At 39.8% G+C, this 19664-nt stretch overlaps 1 protein-coding gene across 4 annotated transcripts in view; it reads right to left on the bottom strand.

The window, feature by feature from the left end:
* Positions 1-19664, bottom strand: part of HHAT (hedgehog acyltransferase) — a 163831-nt gene that overhangs the window by 114021 nt on the left and 30146 nt on the right. For 3 of the 4 annotated variants that reach the window (XM_072856859.1, XM_072856858.1, XM_072856857.1), the window contains one exon: positions 11031-11066. The exons of the other annotated variant lie outside the window; for it this stretch is intronic. In XM_072856859.1, the coding sequence (XP_072712960.1) occupies positions 11031-11066 (36 nt within the window). The remainder of the gene's footprint in view (positions 1-11030; positions 11067-19664) is intronic. 4 annotated transcript variants of the gene reach the window in all.

The following is a 19664-nucleotide window of genomic DNA, read 5'->3' as shown; positions in this document are numbered from 1 at the left end:
ATATATTCTATATATATATTTATATATTTGAGTTTGGAAGAACTCAAAGAAAAACACTACTGAAGTTTACATTCTAATGTTAGCTCCCTATCACTGGTCAAAAAACTAAGGTCAGTATTTAAAACTACTCTGCCTCACTAGCAAGTTGTAAATGTCTAATATTTAATATTTTCAGGGCAATAGTCTAATCCAGATTTGAAAAGCAGTTCATTGAACCAAAATGCTAGATACATTTTGAAATAATCTCTAAATCTACTAGAACTCTCTCTGAAAAGCACTAGCACATGGAATGCCATTATCCTTATCGCTAGAGAAGATAGTTTATTATATAATATCAGTATTCACAAAAAAATAGTAGAGCAATACATACTACTTATACATCCCGATTCTCTTTACATCAGTCAAGGTGGAATTCTGCTTTATTTAATTCTTTTTATGTTTGGGTAACATCACATAACTCAGGCAAGCAAACTGCATTTTGCTATTCACATAGAAGAGAATAGCAGAGGCGGGCTGGAAAGTGGAGTTACTTTTCAAGTGTCCAGCTGTGTTGCTTGCAGGAAAATGCTAAATCTTCTCCAGGAGAAAGCAAACAAGAACTGTATGACAACTGATAAAAAGTATTATCCTTTGGTTGCCATGGGCTTAGCTCGTTCTTCAGCACTGCATGGAGGTACTGCAATTACATTTTTGGGATATACTAGGAAGACTACAGCGTGTTACTTTACTCCCTTATTTCAGACAGTAAAATAAATAGAAGTTTGAAGGTTTTGACCCCTCATTCCTTCAAAAATAGGGGTTCTACTCAATTATTTATGTGTGACCTTTAAGATGGAAGTCTGCATCAGATTTTGATTCACATGGCCTAATTTCTTTAGGAACTAGGGATGGAGTGTTTCCCCTTAAACTGTATATCATAAACAACATATATCTGCAAAGGTGTTAACTGACATAGTTTATACGTGCTTTATTGATTTTACCTTAGCTATGTAAAAGATCACATTTTACTACAAATTCCCTATTTACATTTATAATCCATTCAAGTAAACGCAATCAAGAGCGCATACAGACTGCAAAAAATCAAATTTGTTTTTTACCCTAAATTTATATCTGTGAGAACGATTCCAAATCCAATAGTTACTTCCTGTCCTGTTTTATCATCTGTTCTTGGTGTTACGTAAAGAGCTTATACTAAATATCAACGTTGAGCTCTTATATAGCACTCTTAATCCATGGATCTCAAAGCATTTTACAAGGGATGATCATTGCCCTACTTCATCTATGAAAAGAAAAAAACATGGAGATCTTCAGGGTGAAATTCGGATTTCACTGAATTCCCACAGTCCATAGTGAAGCTAGGATTGCACTTTACATCGCAGTACCACCGGTCAAGCCAGAACAGCACCCATATCCGCAGGCAGATCCCAAAGCCTTCCGTAACACCAGTGGCCTGTGATTTGCACTCAGCAATTCCACACGCCACTTAGGCATCAATCCAGAGAGAACATGGCTTTCAATACAGTATCTTATTCAGCTTGACATTCACTAAAACGCCTCCTATCCCACAGAGGCAGCACTTTTTAAACAGCGTACTCTACCTTCTCCTGGGTATCCTGCTTACAGCTCTAAACACACTAACAGTGCCATCAGTGCTGTAAATAACTGCAGTCAAGTCCTCTGCTCAGGCTTTACTACTCAAATCGATACTGCTGCAGACAGATACTCAGATATCAAGGTCTAATGCCGCCACTCAGGTGTCTCAAAGTATTTTCACCTCCATACTGAAACCCTCAAATAACCTGATCTGTGGGTAACTAGATATGAGTTATCAAGCCTCCTGCCTTCATCCTTTCCTCCCCTCTTTTAGGTTTGTTTCTCATGCGCACTCCTTGCACCTTGCTCTAAAGTAGATGTTTAAACATACAGACTTCCTTAACTCTATAAACTCTCCTGGACTATTCAGAGAACCCAGAGCCAAGTATTGGAGCTTGGAAGGACAAGGACAGAAAGCAGACTGTGTGCTAACAACCACACGGGTTACTGGGGTATCGATCTGATTGAAACTGCTGCACAGCCATAAACTAAGCAGTAATGCTATCTTCTTCAGTAACACATCCAATAATGTACTATCCAGACGTGACGATCTGAGAAAACGTTATAACTTATGACTTCAGATTAACATTAAGGGGTTATTGTTTTGACATGCTGTATCACAGCCACCTCAAAACCACTTTGGACCCAGGCAAAGTCAAGCAAGCTAAGCCTGAGCACAAAGATGAGCCACAGAGCCATGACCTTCAGGAAAGGATTCAGAATACTTCAGTCGCCAGTCCAGTCCCTCCACCCAATAAAGCAGCCAAAGAAGAGAAAAGCATGCAAGCTTTCCTGCCCATGGGGATGAAGGGAGTTGTTCTGTCTTCCACTGTGTTAACCCAGACAGGTTATTCTGAGCAGCTGTTCCTAGAATCCCATATGTTATACGAACTACCTACTGTCTGAACTGGGACTTTCAGGAAGAGAAGGCACAAAAGCAGAGGAGGTCGCATAATAGATTGCGTCCTCTGGGACGCGCGTTTCCTAGAGTGGGACAGTCTTCCAAAAAACGTAACGGCAGCCTTATGGACTCCCATGCCACTCCCCAAAACATCTGCCATGCAGAGAAAGACTTGACAGAGAAAGCACAGCTTAAAACACACAAAGTTTCATCCCTTCCCAAGCTCCATTAGGTACAAGCGAAGCACAAGCGCAGAAAGAAACTGCAGCTCTTCGTGCCTGCGTTTCGGTAGAATACACTAGAGCGGACTCTGGGCGACTCCGGTTTCTGACCGACGGGGCGAACAGCGGCCGGGTGGGGCGAGAGGGCGATGGCCCCAGGGCGACTGGCGGGCAGCAGCCCCGCGGGCAGCGCCGGGGCAAGGCCGCCCCCTGGCGGCAGGAAGGGGCCGCGCCGGCGGAGCCCCCCCCGCCCGCCGCGGCGGGGCCCTGGGGCGGCTCCGGCCGAAACTGGCGGCCGGGAGCGGGAAAGGCGAGGGCCCTTTGGGAAACGCCGCCGCTATCAGGGCTTTCTCTGGTACCGAATTAGCAGCCAGCCGGGAATAAAGCCGTTGTAATTTAAGGCTTTAGTTCTCCCGCATGGGGCAGGGAAAACAGCGCGGGAGGTTCATAACACGTTTCTTTTTCAGGGGGAGGATGAAAGGTAACCTCAGAGCAGCAGCGGTTCAGATTACAAAGGTTTAGTCTCAATCATACACTGGCTAAGATGTAATTTACAGCAGCTGTGCTGCATACAACTAATTTACCAGAAGCTGAGAGTAGAAAAGAGTGCTCTTTTCATCCCTTTTTTCCCCACATCTTTTTCCAGCACTGGTCTACATCTTAACAATTCCAATATACTATCACGCAAAAATAGCACGTGGCATTCCGAAACACATCTAAAACATAAAACATGAAATAACTTTGAGATTGAATTTTATACCAACCGCATCCTATTTGGAAGCTGTAATCATGTCTCTTAACAGGCCAAAGTACAAATATGGACCACAACACAGTAGAAAAAAAGACAACATTAAAAGTGAGAAAGACAAAAGAATTAATCAAAAAGAAAAGTTAAGCAGAAATTTGTAAATTTAAACTCCAGGTCATATAAAATCCTTATATGTATGTTTAGCTTTAATTACAAGCGCTTGGTAGAACTGGAAGCACTACATAAATCGTATTTTTAAAAAATATAAATAACATCTCTTATATATTCAGTTTTGTGACTCTGAAATACAGGTTGCTGCAGTTACGAAAGACGCAAAGTCCCTCAGACTGAAATCACATGTAAGCTCCAGCCAAATTCTGGCCCTTATAGTCAAAGTCAGGGACAAAAATGTTCCCATGATATAATTACCTGGACTTCACAAAGAATACATTCAGAATCCTTACAATCTCAGGTAGTTCAAGACTGCTGGGCACATACTTTCTTCTATTATACTGAAATATAACCTTTGATCCAGCTCCATTAAACTACTCAGGAAAATTATTTAAAAGCAGCATGAACTGAATCTCAAAATACTCAACGTTCCACAAACAGTGTATTTCTTGCTCATAGATAGTAACTCAAACACCCTGCAACAAAAATAACAAACTGTTTTAATTCACAGTTGCAACACATAAACATGATGAGATCTGTACCTTGTTAATCCTGACCTTCCCCACTCCAACAGTTTAAGTTAAATGTCACATTTACATAACATTTACATAAAGATTCACGTTTTGTTTATACAAAACCCAGCCTTATTTTTGCAACATGCTCCATGCTAATTCATTATGTAACAGATTGTTTCCTCTATTAAAAAAAGAAGGTTTAATTCTGAGAAGGTGTTTGAGAGAACTGCAGTTGCTCTGAAGCAATTTAGCATCATTCTTCATTACTGTCTGATCAAGTTTTTCAGGTTTGTTTTTTAAAACAAACTTGAGTTTTTTGGACACTGTCCCACTAAGCAAGACACCCCAACTGATTTTATATATCACGGTCACTTGTACAGTTCAGACTTATGCCCAGCACACACACAGCAGAACATTCATGGAGCCTCCCACCGCAACCCACAGGAGTTTAGCTATGGACTTTAACGGTGGTAGGGCTGGACCTTGTAGTTGGGAACATTTCAGAAGCTTCCAAGCACTGTCCAGTTTGATTTTTTTTAAATCACTTCAGTGTAATCACTGCTTTCAATAGGAACACAATTAGACCGGTGCTGACCCCTTCAAAAATTGCCAACACCAGGAAACATGGCAAAATTTCCAGCACGTCTGAAAGCAGAGCTCACGGGAGTCTGCGATGCAGCTGGACATAACTGCAGTATTTTATAAAAAGAGCTGTATCTTTCAGCTCCTCCGTGTAGGGGTCTCCATGGATAGATTGATTGCTGTTCCCTTCTGTATTTTAGAACATTAAAACGATTTTTGCAGAAACCCTAAGGCCCCATATTGAAAGGAAATTTAAACAAGAAATAATTCCTAAGCTAATACCACTACCTCTTCACAGTAATAAAATAAACACTTTAACCTTAGAACTACTTATAAATTAGATACAAAGCCATTCAATCACATCTAGTGATTACTACAATTGCTCATATTAGCAACCAGACTACATACTTGGGTTTTCAATGTGCTAACTCAATCATAAAATTTCAAGTAAGTCTCTACAAGGGCTGTCTCCAGCACATCACATCTACATCACGAGATGTACAAAAGATAGAAAGAATCACCTTTTGTTCTTCTTAGCTCTCTGGCTGCAGAGGTATTGTTACAGTGGGGCTTTTTTGTCCAAAAAGATGTTTTTGTGATGTCACTTAGAAACAGCCTGTTTCTGTATTAGTCTGCTCTAGAAGCTTGTTTCACAGCTGGACACCCTTGACTGAAAACACTGCTTCAGCTACTTCCACCAGCTTTATCTGCACTGCTCCAGAAGACCACAGTGATCCAAGGGAGCAAAGACTGGTGAATACTTGCTAGAGCCTCGTGCCCTGCTAGTCCTTGCTTAGTTTAAAGGCTAGGGATTGGAGCCAGAAAGGACCCAAAAGAGAATGCAAGTACAGCAGCTGCATGTATCCTACACCATGGTCCCATCTGCATGTGACAAACTAAGTACCAGCATCACTGGATCCTTCCCCAGGAAGCATATCAGTAGATTTATGTCGAATGATGCAGTGCATCACTTGCATCTTTGGCAGCTTTTACCCTGTACATTACTTTGATGATTACAGATAGATATAAATTGTTTTCCTTCATCCAGATACATTGCTGCTTAATCAATACTGCACCTTTGTGCCAGCACTGATCCAAGTGAGAAAAATAAGATAAAGACATAAAATTGTCATAGGCATACCACAGATAACACTAACAAGAGAGCACTGCTTATTCAGGGGGTCTCCCATAGACACACAGGCTACCTATAAAAGTCAAATGCATCTGCTCCAACCAGTCATCCAGGACTCCCAAGCAAAGCAGCACAAAGATTTGGCAAAACTGCTTAGGATTAACCTCATTTGGAATTGATTGGCCAAATCCACACAATGCAGAAATTGCCCCTTAGGGTGCCATATTTTTCTCAAGGTATCTGAAGGAAGGTGAGGGCAGCACTGTGGCCACTTTTTATGGCAAAAGACTAAGGTTACACGCTGACTAAAAACACAGCCTGAAAAGAGAAGGGAAGTCCAGAGGGTAAAAGCTACTGGGGAAATACTAGGGGACTGCATAAGGCACAGGAAGACAAAGTTGGTGTACTTGTATTCATACCACCTATCGGAAAGGGTCTGCAGCATGAATGATCCCCAGAACCACACTTAGATTTTTGTTCTTGAGGAAATGATTTGGTTTGCACCAGAAGACAGTTTAGGCATACATTGTTGTGAGTTGGGGTCATTCAGCCTGGAGAAGAGAAGGGTCCAGGGAGACCCGACTGCAGCCTTTCAGTACTTAAAGGGGGCTTGAGAAAGATGGGGACAGACTTTTTAGTAGGGCCTGTTGTGATAGGACAAGGGGTAATAGCTTTAAACTAAAAGAGGGCAGATTTAGACTAGATATAAGGAAGAAATCTTTTACGATGAGGGTGGTGGAACACTGGAACAGGTTGCCCAGAGGGGTGGTAGATGCCCCATCCCTGGAAACATTCAAGGTCAGGCTGGATGGGGCTCTGAGCAACCTGATCTAGTGGAAGATGTCCCTGCTCATTGCAGGGCAGGTTGGACTAGATGGCCTTTTAAAGGTCCCTTCCAACCCAAAGCATTCTGATTCTATGATTGTCATGCATGCAGTAAGGATGACTAGGTGACCAGGACAGAGTGAACCAAAAGCCAAACTTCTTGACAGAGCAGAGAAGAAAGGATGCATCCTTGTGGGACTTCACACCTAGCAATTTCAAAGGCAGAGGTGGTTATCCAAGTACTTCTATCAATCCTGTTGCAAAAAAAGTGGAATCTCTTTAATACTGTGCTTCCTAGCCCAGCTACAGTATATTAGAACACCAATAGTGTTTTATGGGCAGCCACATTCAAAGCAGCAGTAGAGAGACTGTATAGCATTAGCACTGGTATTTGGCTCCCAAATACTGCATCCCATGTGGCACCCCAGCAGGGAATCTGCACTTTAGAAAAAGTTTGACCTCACAGGAACTGATCTCAGTGGTAACTTTCTGAAGAGAGTAGAATAACAAGGAAAAAAACTTATTTTTAAAAATTTTAACAAACAAGTTATCAGATAGTTCATTAACATTATTATTCTGTTATTCTTTTGGGTAGGCATGGAAATACATGGGGTCTTACAGGATTCCACAGAGAACAGAAGCAGGAGTTCAGCCAGCTGATGAAAGCACTTTTCCTTATCTTCTTTCATGACTGTACCTTATTTAGAACCATAATCCCTCTTGTGCCATGGGACCATTCTGCCCTTACATGGACATGCCCTGTTTCTAACTAAAAATCAATAGAGGTGGCAACCCATGCTGAATTTTGATCCCAGAGCTAAACTATGCCTTGCTTCACCTGAGAAAACTAGAAGAGGGGATGGTTTTCAAGTTTTGTATTTAGAGAACTTTTGCACCAGGTAATAAACTAAACCCAAATAACCTGCAACTCTAAACAAGCTGAAGTAATTGCAAACCATGGGGTGAGCTGTGAGCACTGCTAACAGATGGACACCTTTGGGAGACATGGGGGTGTGTGGTTGTGCAGCTCTTTTCAAAGCCAGATCTCTACTGAAATGAGTATGATTCACACTTTTTCAAAGGCACAGCAGTACTGAAAGCATGGAGATTTTTGAAAAGGAATGACAGCTCCTGGAGGCATGATCTTCTCCACTGCCCTTGTCAGTATTGCCCTAAAGGAAGCACTGTTTGGCATTAGACAGTAAATATTCTCATATGTTCACGATTTTATTTCATCCAGTGCCCTGTTCTCTGCACCGGATGAAATGCCTGGATAAAATAGCTTCAGTGAGCAAACAGCACCAGGCAGCCTCCCCCTTGCTCTTTCCCCTCTAAACTGCTACCTGCCAAAGGCTATTTTTTAATGCATTTTAAACTCTGAAAATACACCCATTGCTCCATTCTGACAATGCTTAGATTTAGGAGAAAACAGGGTTGTTTCTCCTGTAGTCACAACGAAAAAATATTACTATGTTTGTATAGTACTTGTGTGATTTAAGTAACACTGATACTTTTGCTGATCCTAAAAGTAGTAACAAATACTTTATTTTATATCATTGTGTGAAAACAGTGGGCAAATGACCTTCCAAGTATGGTAGTACATTTTTAATGGATAGTATCAAAATCCATTTTCGTCATGAAATTACTGATCTTTCCCCCATGAATTTCTAGGATCCCCGCTTCAAACACTATGGTGTAGCCAACAAACGTTCAAGGCCCAGACCCTGATGTACTCAACTGCACTTTAATTTCACAAATAGTTCGATGATGCCACCATATTTTAGCATGCAAGTAAAGTGATTAGAAGTCTAATCCAACAATGCAGTTCAGCCCAAGCCAGTGAACAGCATGTAATTAGCCATTTCAGTATAATATACACTTTTCAATAACAAATACATTTAAAGAGATGGGATTTTTAAACCTTTTCAAGCTATCTTAAAAACCATATCAGAAGCATAGTTCAAGCCACAGCTAGATGGATGGACAGAAATTTTATATTTATTTTTTGCTAAGAACACAGCAGAAGCTCTGTAGCTGTAATTCTCTATCTTACTTTGTCCCATGCTTCACTTGGGCAAGCCATTGACTGTGTATGCCAGGCTATGTACAGTCCTTCAATCAGCATTTTAATAAGTAATTATGCACATGTTGTCCTTTTAGCAGAGATTGGTTTTAGTTTTGTTGGCCCCACATTTTATATTTGAAAGTGTCATACTGGGTTCCCTGTTCCACTGTGGGGTGGCATCCTTATATTTAAAACTATATAGTATCTCTTGAACATTTCAAATCTCAATTCATAGATTTTCAACACTTCCTGCAACTCTGGTTTGTTTGGGTTTCTTCCCCCCCCCGTTTGTATTTCACACATAAAAACCCAAACTGTGAACACGACCACTTATGACAGATACTATACGAACACAGGAGATCTGCAAGTTCTCAGGAGCAGAGACTGTCTAAATAGGCAAAAACAAAGGCAATAACTTTCTAAAGGTCACATGGCAGACCAACAGCAGAGATGTAACACCAAGTCCTCTGTTTTCTAGTCCGAAAGTCATCTACTAAACAAAGGAAAAGTTTTTTTTAGTTAAGGAAACCCAAGCAAAACTCATACCGCTACAACAGAAGGGAACAATATTTCCCCCTTAGCAGTACAGTTACAGAGAAAGTATCTGATGGCTCCCCAAGTTCTTAAGAGGGGTAGGTGACAGACAGAATGAAGTATTAAAGCTGTCTAAGGTTAGAACACCACACTGCATAGAACCCACAGGTGGCTTTGAAAAAGTGACACATTAGTCAAAGACAACATTCAACTCATTCAAATTCCATGGCTATTTGCAGTCCAGGGATTGCACAAACATACAACTCCAATACTGCATCTCCACAGGATGTAAACCAATGCAGTATAAGAGAATATCATCTTATTACATTCTTTGTACAAAGCAAGCGAAAGCATATTTTGTGGCAGAAGCATTACCAGGGGCTCAAACTTAGTACCTCAATGCCTACCATGATTCTATTCTTGGTTAAGTAGTTGTCTGCATTCCCAGGAGACCACCTTGTGCACTGTATTCCCTTTACAACAGTAGCATATTTTTAAACTATTTCTTAATATGATGATTTCCATTTCTTATATAATTCTTTAAAATAAAAAAAAAATCAATCTGCTGGTCAAAATATAGATGTGACTAATCTTGTAGAACTGCTACCAGAATGTAAATACATTCAGTAGTCTAAAAACTATATCTACACACTGAAATACATGTATCTTCAGCAATATTGACACTACAGCTTTAGTGAAGAGAGCTCTCTGTTAAAAGCGTCCATGTTACATGCAGAGAAATTTGTACAATAACCCTAATGTTACAAAGGCTACTGCTCAAAGGTTGAGATGTCAGGATGGGGGCTTTGCCTACGCAACCTTAAAACAAACCTGATTTTCCCTGTGACATAGGCTTTGTGCGATCTCATCTCTTTCATGTTTTTTGTATTTAGTTTAAGCCACAAAAGCATGGTGTTCAATATGATCCTACCCAGTATTCTTCCCTTTAAGATGTACCCTTTGTATTATTGTTTGATAATACACCGGACCAGGAAGTTACCATTTTTTTCCTGAATTTAGCCAGAGTACTGATAATCTAGAGAAGCTGAATCTGAAAGGGGTATATCTTAGCTACTTCAGAGGACAAAGTGAAAAGAACACTTACAAGTGATGCTGAGCCTAAGGCAGACAAATGCTTCTGGGCATTTATCATTGTCTGGAGCTGTATGCTTCTTTCACTAGCTAGAGTCAAGAGCAATTAGCAGGGTTCTGAAAACATTAGAAAATACATGATTCAAGTCAGTGACCAGAGGAGTGAAGAAGCAACCAGGAGCTATCAACCTATTAGATTTCTGGGAGCCTGTGAATCAGTGCTGAAAACCTCTGCATTAAGGCCACAAGGACTCATGAGTGTGAAGGCTTAACAGAGTCTTTATCCAGGAAACCTGACAAAGTAGCCTAAAATAATGAGTTTGGTAGTAAGGCCAAATCAAGGGAAGCCTAACATCACCTGATCCTTATGGTAGGACCCAAACAGCATGCTCTGGCTCACGTACTGGGTTCATTCTTCCAAGGTTAAGATCTTCACAGATGGAAATTACATTATTTTAGTAGGATGAAATAAGTGATAGAATGAATTCTCTACTATAGTAGTAGTTTCTCAAACTAATATATAAATGGAAGACAAAAGAGGATCTTCCCATAGAAAATACCAAGTAGCACTGCATTCACATGGCCATCTCTACTTATAACAGAAATATTTTTTTAATATGGAATTGCAATTCAAAATAAGTATTAGCTTACCTGACCAGAAAGCGATGTAGCCCAACATCAAAACTTCTGCAAGAAAAAAATTCACCACATTTTATTAAAAAGATACTACTCTGTTGGGTATTGCACAAACACTGTATTTCAAAACAATCAATAATACCAAAGATAAATATGAAGTTACTGGAATTGATAAAACAGAAGCAAAAGTGTAACATAAAATTTCCTTTCTGTAGTGACATGCAAAATTTAAGATTATCATCATATGGAAAGATTTAGATACATGTTAAAAAGCTCACAAATTCCTTGTTTGAGTATTTCTTCAATAAAGCAGTAACATTCAGAGTAGTATAACCCACAAAGCATAAATTGTGTATAATCTGTTACAGGAAATAATTTAAGCATCCTCATGACCAGTGAGTCTGCATGTTTCCTGTCATATGCAGGTAGGTCCTCTATGCAAAACTACTGTGGAATCCTTTCTTTCCCCTTTTCTGCTCTGTACTGCACTAAAAAGCAAGGGATTGCTGTGAATTCTCCCAATGATACAGAATAATCAAAAAACCCCTTTAGTGTCTCCTTCAGATACACAGAATATACTGAGAAGTGGGCCTTGCAAGTGTGTTCCAACTCAGATCTGGTGAGGAAAAATAACTTTGAGGACTTCTGACAGTAAGTACAAGTTAGATCACACTAAATTACAAGAACCATGCCTGAAAACTATGCCAGCACCAACAACATACATTGGCAGTTACTGCCAGTGTTTCTTTCCCTTTTCTGTTTCCTCCATCCCTCAGCCAGCTCAGGAGAATCAAGCTCATGAACAATGTACTAGCAAATCCTTGACACTACAGGAAGGTATCTGCTGATTTGAGACATTTACCCAATATCTGAAGTATGTGCCAGTTTTATGGGACTATCAATATAATCCCAGATTAACTGTGTGCACAACGGCACAACTGGAAAATACAAATGTTTTATTTCCAGTGCTGGACTTGCTCTGAAATGGGCTTACATTCTGTACACAGAAAACATTTTAGCATATACTAAGCTCTTGAGCATCCTGTTCCAAAAAAACCCTAATTGGTCATTTGAGTACAATATGGTTTTATTTTAACCGTATTGCTTGCAGTGTGCTGCCTTCTACCTGAAACAGCAAGAGAAGTCACCAGATAGTTAGTGGCATCCTGATAACAGCAGACAGATAATGAATGAGCTGTAGAAATTCTAGGAGTTAACAGGGAGGGAAAGTCCACTGGTTCAGCAGGGTGGAGAGAAGGGAAGCAAATTTCTCGCTTAAAAGCTGCCTTGCAGCAGAAAAAAAATATTCTGCCAGGAACATGCACGTGGTCATCATTAAGCCTATATTTTCACATTTGTTTCTTAAAATCATTGCCCATTTTACATTACTGTTATATTACTGTGTAATTATACTGCATGAAGTGTATCCAGTTATCTTTCTGCATTCCTCCTGCCTGGACACATATTGTAATTTGGCTCCCCCTCCTCACTAAAATATTCTGTGTTGTACAGACAAGCCTTCGGTATCAGAGCTGCCCACAGTCTGTATTTATAGCTCCGAAAACCTTTTCTTCTTAGAACCAAGCACTTCAGTATGTTTCTGCTGGGATGGAGAGAAGAGGAAATTTGTACAGTTCCAGGGAACAGCTGTATGCTAAACAGCCATCTTGCACATCTTCAGCCAAGCTCATCTTCTCAAGTTCTCCTAGCTATTCTCTGATGGCAACGACTGAATATGCTATCATCTCTGAAGGGACACAACAACTAAGCTTCTTGTGGACAGGGATGCAGAGCATAAAAATATCACCGCTTTTGACACTGAACCAAAAGCCAAAGGTCTTGGCCTACAATGAGCATGGAAACTGAACAGTCATGCTAACTTGAGATGATCAGAGCTGAAGAAGGTTGGGGTGGACAAAGCTGAGGCAGAGTAGGTTCAGACAGGGAGGAAAAATGAGGGTTTGCTGTGGACTTACATGCCATCTTTTCTCTCATTTTTCACTCTTTCCAAAACATAATGCACTTGCTATTAAAACAAGATTTGTAACTTTATTTCATAGGGGCTTTAGCTATCAAAATATTTTAAAAATATTCAATAAGTATTAAAAATTAACATCATAGAACCAATTTACTAGAATAAATGAAAAGGAGGAAAAAAGATCTGAGCCTCACTAGGTAGAACTCAGCATAGACAGACAGGCCCCATTGTTCCTCAGTTTGATGCTGTACTGATACATTTCAACTAGCTACCCAAGTTCCTGAATTCTCAACAGTGTAAGCAGTCATTGAAAGATGTAACTACACTATGACCAAGAGAATTATGAGAATATACAGTAGCATCAGAGCATGCACCTAGGTTTTAAAGACACCTCAGGACAGTATCATTGATTAGTTCCAAAAGCAAGAACAGCAAGGCCAAACAATTTCAAACTGTAACTGGGAGAAATAGTTGCATTACTTAAGGCTATGGATATTGGGTACCTACACTTTTAAGCACCTAGGATAATGAATAGAGGCATTGTGCAAGGCAAAAATACCAAAAAGCTAGGATTATGGGAGGCTGGTTTTGACAAAACACTACCACAGGCACTTTCAACCATTCTGCTTGTTCATATTTAAATACATACTGCATTTAAGTCTACAAGTGAAGTGAAAATACAGTGAAGTAGCAATGGAAACAGATCTGGTAGATGTAATTAATCCCTCCATTCTCAGATGGAAAAGTTAATGGGGTAAAGAGCGTTTGTATAGCAGTGTTCAGACTGCAACTAGGGGGTGGAATAAGCAACTTCATTAAATGAAAAAAGAGAACAAGCAATCACACTGCATTTGTATTAAAAATTTCATAGTGATCCCTTCAACATCACAGGAATCTACCCATCAGGGATGACAGGGTGCCCCCCACAATTAACTCAGAATTACACTGCCATATGCAAATGGACATGATTATCTACTGCCTATAAGTACACCCATATTTAGTTGATATTACAACATAATTTATAATCAACTTCATACAGCTTGTTCAATCCTGAGCTTCTCTGCAAAATACAGGATTTATCTGGTAGCCCTTGTAATTTAGGGTGCCTCAGTTACATAAGTTTCACAAACACTTTTTGAAATTGTATGATGAGCACAATTTTCTGAAATAAAGGTTTTAATTAAAATTTAAAATAAAAAGGGAAAGGATATCCATAGCAATACAAGTAAAAAATGATTTGCCAGTTAAATTCTCTATACTGCTCAAATGTCAGTAGCAATATAGTCTTTTAATTTTTTGAGAAATAATGGGTAAAATCTAGTTTATCAAAATAGTAACGGTAGTCTTTGAACACAGCAAAATCTTAACTAGTCAGTGGAACAATAGAGGGGAGATATATTTGACCTCCATTTCATAATCATATTACACATTGCAGACAATTTCATAGCTATTTTCTTTATAAAAATTTCTAATTCTGTTCCTCTGAAGAGTAGTTTTGAATCATAGTTCTGCACACAACTAACACTTTTGTTAAGCATGGAAGTTCTAGTTTCTGATACTTTTCAACAAAAGATTATACATATACTCCTTCCTAATCAAATTAATCTTTTCCTAGTACATCAACTAGAAATCAGTGACCAACAATATACACGTACTAAACCAACAAGGACCTTCTCCAAAATATAACCTTTGAAATACCTGCCTGCAAGCATACATCTCTCTCCTCAAGGTACATTTTCAAAATTATTTCAGACATGCAGTTTCCGCTTTGAAAGCTAAATGCATAATGCAACAAGCTGCCTCCAAATTTGCATTCAGCACAAAGCTGATGGGGGGGGGGAAGTCCTCTTATATGGAAGAGATATGAAAAGGCAGAAACATACTAGTATGAACCACAGTCAGTAGCAACAGCACATGCACTGAAATTGTAAACCTGATTATTCCCAGGGGAAAAAGACAAAACCCTTCATTTTGTCCCCAGGATGCAAAAAGGCATATATACATATATCTGAAAGCCAAATGAGCAAAACTGACAAGTTTCTGTTCATGCTGCATTTAGGGTATCAGAGAAGCCAGTCATCTGTTTCCCCCTTGTGTCATGGGTACTTTGGACTTGCTCCGAGATTTCCATCTGTCCAATTTCCTTATAGTTGGACCTCATTTTGAAATCCTGTGCCCACCACTTGCCACTTAAGAGTGCTGTGGTGCATGGTTCTTCAGCTGTATCTGCCTGTTGCAGGCTGGCACATACAGATATAAATCAGGATCAAAAACTGGCCAGGACCTTCTCCTAGGAGCTGGTTCACTCCTTCCTGGCCATATGCCCTGAGCTCAGCACAGGTCAGCAGACAGGGTGGCTCCCAGCAGAGCTACAGATTGATGTGCAGTGACAGACTCTGGTTTCCTGAGCATCACCATCCAAATGTCCACCCTAGTCACTCTTTATAAGCATGTTATCCAATGGATTGTTTATGATCCCACTTTCCACAAAGCTGTGCCTTCCTTTAACTGAGGTCTAAACTCTGGTTCCTCAACAGAGAAGTTGTGTGAGCCTTTAGTATACAACTTTTAAATTCAATGAAGTTATGCCAGCCTATGTTATTTCAGGACCTGACCCCACACCTACCTAGATGAAAACTGCTACTCATTAGCTGTGTTAGGGACTACAATTCACAATTCCAGTATGATGGCTAAAGGACCCCCACCTCACAACAAGGTTTGATTGCGAGACCTCATTCCCAATGATTTACAGCATTAAAAAAAATGAGAAGTGCCAAGCACATGTCAGGATCATATGAATCAATTTAAAGTTAAGCTCATTACTAGAACCATTTTTTATGAAACTAATTGCAATAATTTGAGTTGCCAAACCCTGATTTTGTACATCCATATTTTTAAGCCACATGCTGAAGAGAAACCAGCACAGCTTTGTTTTCTGTCAGTTCCTCCCCAGGACTGCTGGGCTGCACGCTATTCCTGGAAACAAAGCACAACAAATCATGCAATGCGTAGCATAATCTGGGAAGCATTTGGCTAACCATGCACTTCAGCAAAGATGCCCGCTGCAAGCAGATGGTACAGCACCACTCTGAAAAGCAGACAGTGCCATGATTCTAACTTTGGGCCCTACCTTCAGCGGAGTAGATCTAGGTAGATAGTTTGCCATTTGTAAAGAGTTCAAAGCCAGTAACATAGATGGAGACAGATAATGTGATACTGTGTGCCCAGAGGTTGTATTGCATTGTAGACAGAAATATCCCAGACACCTTAAAAATGGCCATGTTGCTGCTGGAACGTGAACACCTTCGAACACAGAAAGGAATAGTGTAATTTCTATAAGCAGGAAAGGAGTTCAAGCAGCAGCACTACCCCACGTATCTCTGGAGCAAACAATATAATTGCATTTAAATCTCTTAAAATCAGTTAGACTAGTTGCCATTTATGGCAATGAAATCCAACAAGCAGATTATAGCCTCAGTACTCTCTACCTGTGGGCATTCACCATCTCTTAACAGAAGCACTGTAGTTGCTACAATGTTTCAACAACAGTTCTCGGCCCTTCCTTTTACAAATGTGGCTAAACATGACACTAGGAATTCTCATTCACATATCCTCAGAGTAGCCCGTCCTATTTAACCATAGAACAGTGTTTGCAAGACCAGCACTTCCATTAGCAGTCTTTGCAAATCTCTCATTTTGCGGGTGAGCTGCTGACCAAGAGTCTCTCCCACACCAGAACATTTTGCACTGGAGACTGAGAGGTCATTGAATGACAGCTGCTTTCACTGACACAATGCTCGTAAGTTGCTGCATTGTCCCTCTTTCTCAAGCAATGTCTTACAGCAGAGATGCCCAAAAGACTGCGTAAAGGAGAGAATTCCCCTGACATGCCCCACCATTTAGTAGTTCTAAACTGCTTTTCTGGATCCTCCTATTTCTGCTCATCTGTCTTCCAGTGCTGCCTGTGCCAACCTCCCCAGCTGGCAATCCCTCAAAGGTGAAAGCTTCCAAGTTACAAATAATTACAAATGTGCAACATATATCTGAAACATGTTTTAGTCCTGTCTGAAGAATAATATTACTACAGGGAAAGCAGATAGCAAAGTCTATATGCAGGTTTTGTAAGTGCTATTATTTAATGTCTCGAACTATAAAACTTTGCTAAAGCAAATCCCCTAGAGGGGGTATGCCTACCAAGTAGAATAAGTATTTTTCAAGTAGTGACTGCTACCAATTGATTCATCATCATATTCATTATTAAATAAAGATCTGAGAAAGCCATCCGTATTTTTAAAAAGACACTTTTGTCTGTCTATAGCTTGCATGGATTCAGATATATTGTTTTCTGCAAGTTTACTTGAAACCTACACCTTCATAGCAAAGCTTGTCTCTTCAGTGACAATCAGCACACTTCTTCCTAAATAACTGCCACCATGCTAGGACACACCATTTAGAAAGCAGATACACAACTTAAAATAGAAACACAACGATTAAACTGTCACAGAAGAGATTTTACATTAGAAATATAGCAAGCAAACTGAAATTATTCATCTAAAAAGCCCAGACTGTTTAGTGTTGTTAGTTTAAAATGAAGATGGGAATACGCATGATGAAAAATGAGATCCAATCCAATACAACCACCCATTTGGATTTATCTGTTACCTAAACTATGGAATATACTTTTGGACACTGAGCCTTGAAAGTCACATTGCAACATTTTCTGGGGACTCTTGCCACACACGAGTATGTTCTTGGAGCTCTTATTTTTCACTTCAGCCTTTCAATTAGTGCAAGACACTTGGTGAATTCCACCTACATACAGATTTACAGTCTGCCCACTGATACAGTATTGGAAATAGGAACAAATACATATATGGAACAGTTTTGGCATTCCTCAAGAGCAACAATAACAAATCCTATCTTTTCCTATGCAAAACCAAAACATCTCCATTCTTAGCATGCAACATACAACAAAGCAAACCCTGGCCCAACCCAGTGAGAAAATTCCTGTTTAAGTGTTCTTTTAAACATCAAGATCTTAAGAACCTGCTTGAGCCTAGCTCTCAAGCTTCAATGGACTGTCTTTTGTTCGCAAGCTTTGATTTTAAGTTTTAACCATCTGCAATGCAGCAAACTAGCAGCAGCAGCTTTCTTTCATCTGAATGTAAAAATGCAACTAAGAGTAAAAAGAAAAATCTATGTTATTTGAAAGAAAAAATATGAAGACTGTCAAATGCTTTTATATCATGTCATTGCTTTTATATCATGTCTTTGACAAGCAATTTCTTGTTACAGTAATAATAAGCAGGACTTGTATATACATGAAGATATCTTTATCATATTGTCTGACACTTGCTTAAGGACATACTGGAATTTTAACACTTCATACTAGATAAAACACTTGAATTTCTGTTCTGTTTCTTCCTGGAATGATTCAATAGTACCAAGTTGCCTTTTGGTTTCCTCCATTATTAGAATAACCAAAGCTGCCACTGCATTCAGCCTGTGCCAGATGCCTCCATCCAGAGTGCCTGCTCAGTGCTGCAGAGCTCTTCAGCACCAATACAGCCAATGTATAAACATTCCCCTTACTTCACAAAAAGAGTACTTTGTAAACATGTGATTACTTTAAGGTTGAACAGAGCAAACCCTAAACATTCTACTTGCAAAGTATTTCCCGCATAGCATCGCAGGGAGAAGCTACCACTTCCCATACCTATGAAAATGGTAGAAATCCACAATGAAATCCTGACCCAGTCAAAATCAGCAGCAAAACCCTCACTGATTTCAACAGAAGGAGAAATACCTGGACTGACTTTGGACAGCCTGTATAATGCAGGCTACAGTCCAACTTTGGTATACATTTTGTTAAAGACACCTTCACCTCCAAGTAGAATAATATCAATAAGTCCCAAAGCTTCATCTGTGGAGTTTCAGTTATTAGCTGGGAGCTCAGGCTGGAGACCTGCATAGCAAAAATAATCTCCAATAAGACAGCTGCAAGGAGGAAGTTCCTGTGGACCACATAAAAAGACTTCACAAACTGCTAGTTGCCTCCAGCCTATAAATTGGATCCATGATCTAATATATTTTGTTTTTTCATTTCAGTTTAAACACACAACTTGTATTATATCAGAAAGCCTGAGGAAAGTTTTAATGATTCTGGGCAGCAACTTCCCCCCACCCCCGCAATCTCCTGGCCAGAGACAAGCAGAACTTTAAGCAGGCATCAGCCATTGCCAGTGTTAATGTAAGATTACACACAGGTCTGCCTACTTAGGAGGCCTTAGGACAAGAAATTAGTTCTGTTTCTCATATATCCATCACATTGGATCTCAGTGATACAGTTCAGCAGACACTTTCTTAAAAAGAGCAAATCTCATTTGTATTCTGTTAATCTCTCCTAGAACCCTTCAGAAGAAATATTACTTTAATTTTATACCTTCCCTGATTCTTCAAAAGCCTGTGGTAGCTCATGGAGAGTGGATGAAACCTAGTGCCCATTAGTGGCAAACTCCCATAGGGTAAGTTCTCCTTCAGTTTTCCTCAAGCAAGACTCTTGCAATGCAGCGTGATCATCCAATTACTACAAGATCCCTATCCTTACTGCAGACAGAACAATGAAGTTTATTAATAGCTATTACTCATTTTCTACAGTGGTTGTGAGCAGG

The sequence above is a fragment of the Ciconia boyciana genome, chromosome 3 (assembly GCF_034638445.1).
Source record: "Ciconia boyciana chromosome 3, ASM3463844v1, whole genome shotgun sequence".
Lineage (NCBI taxonomy): Eukaryota > Metazoa > Chordata > Aves > Ciconiiformes > Ciconiidae > Ciconia > Ciconia boyciana.
The sequence above is the reverse complement of the archived record's forward strand: the minus strand, read 5'-3'. Positions and strand labels throughout refer to the sequence as shown.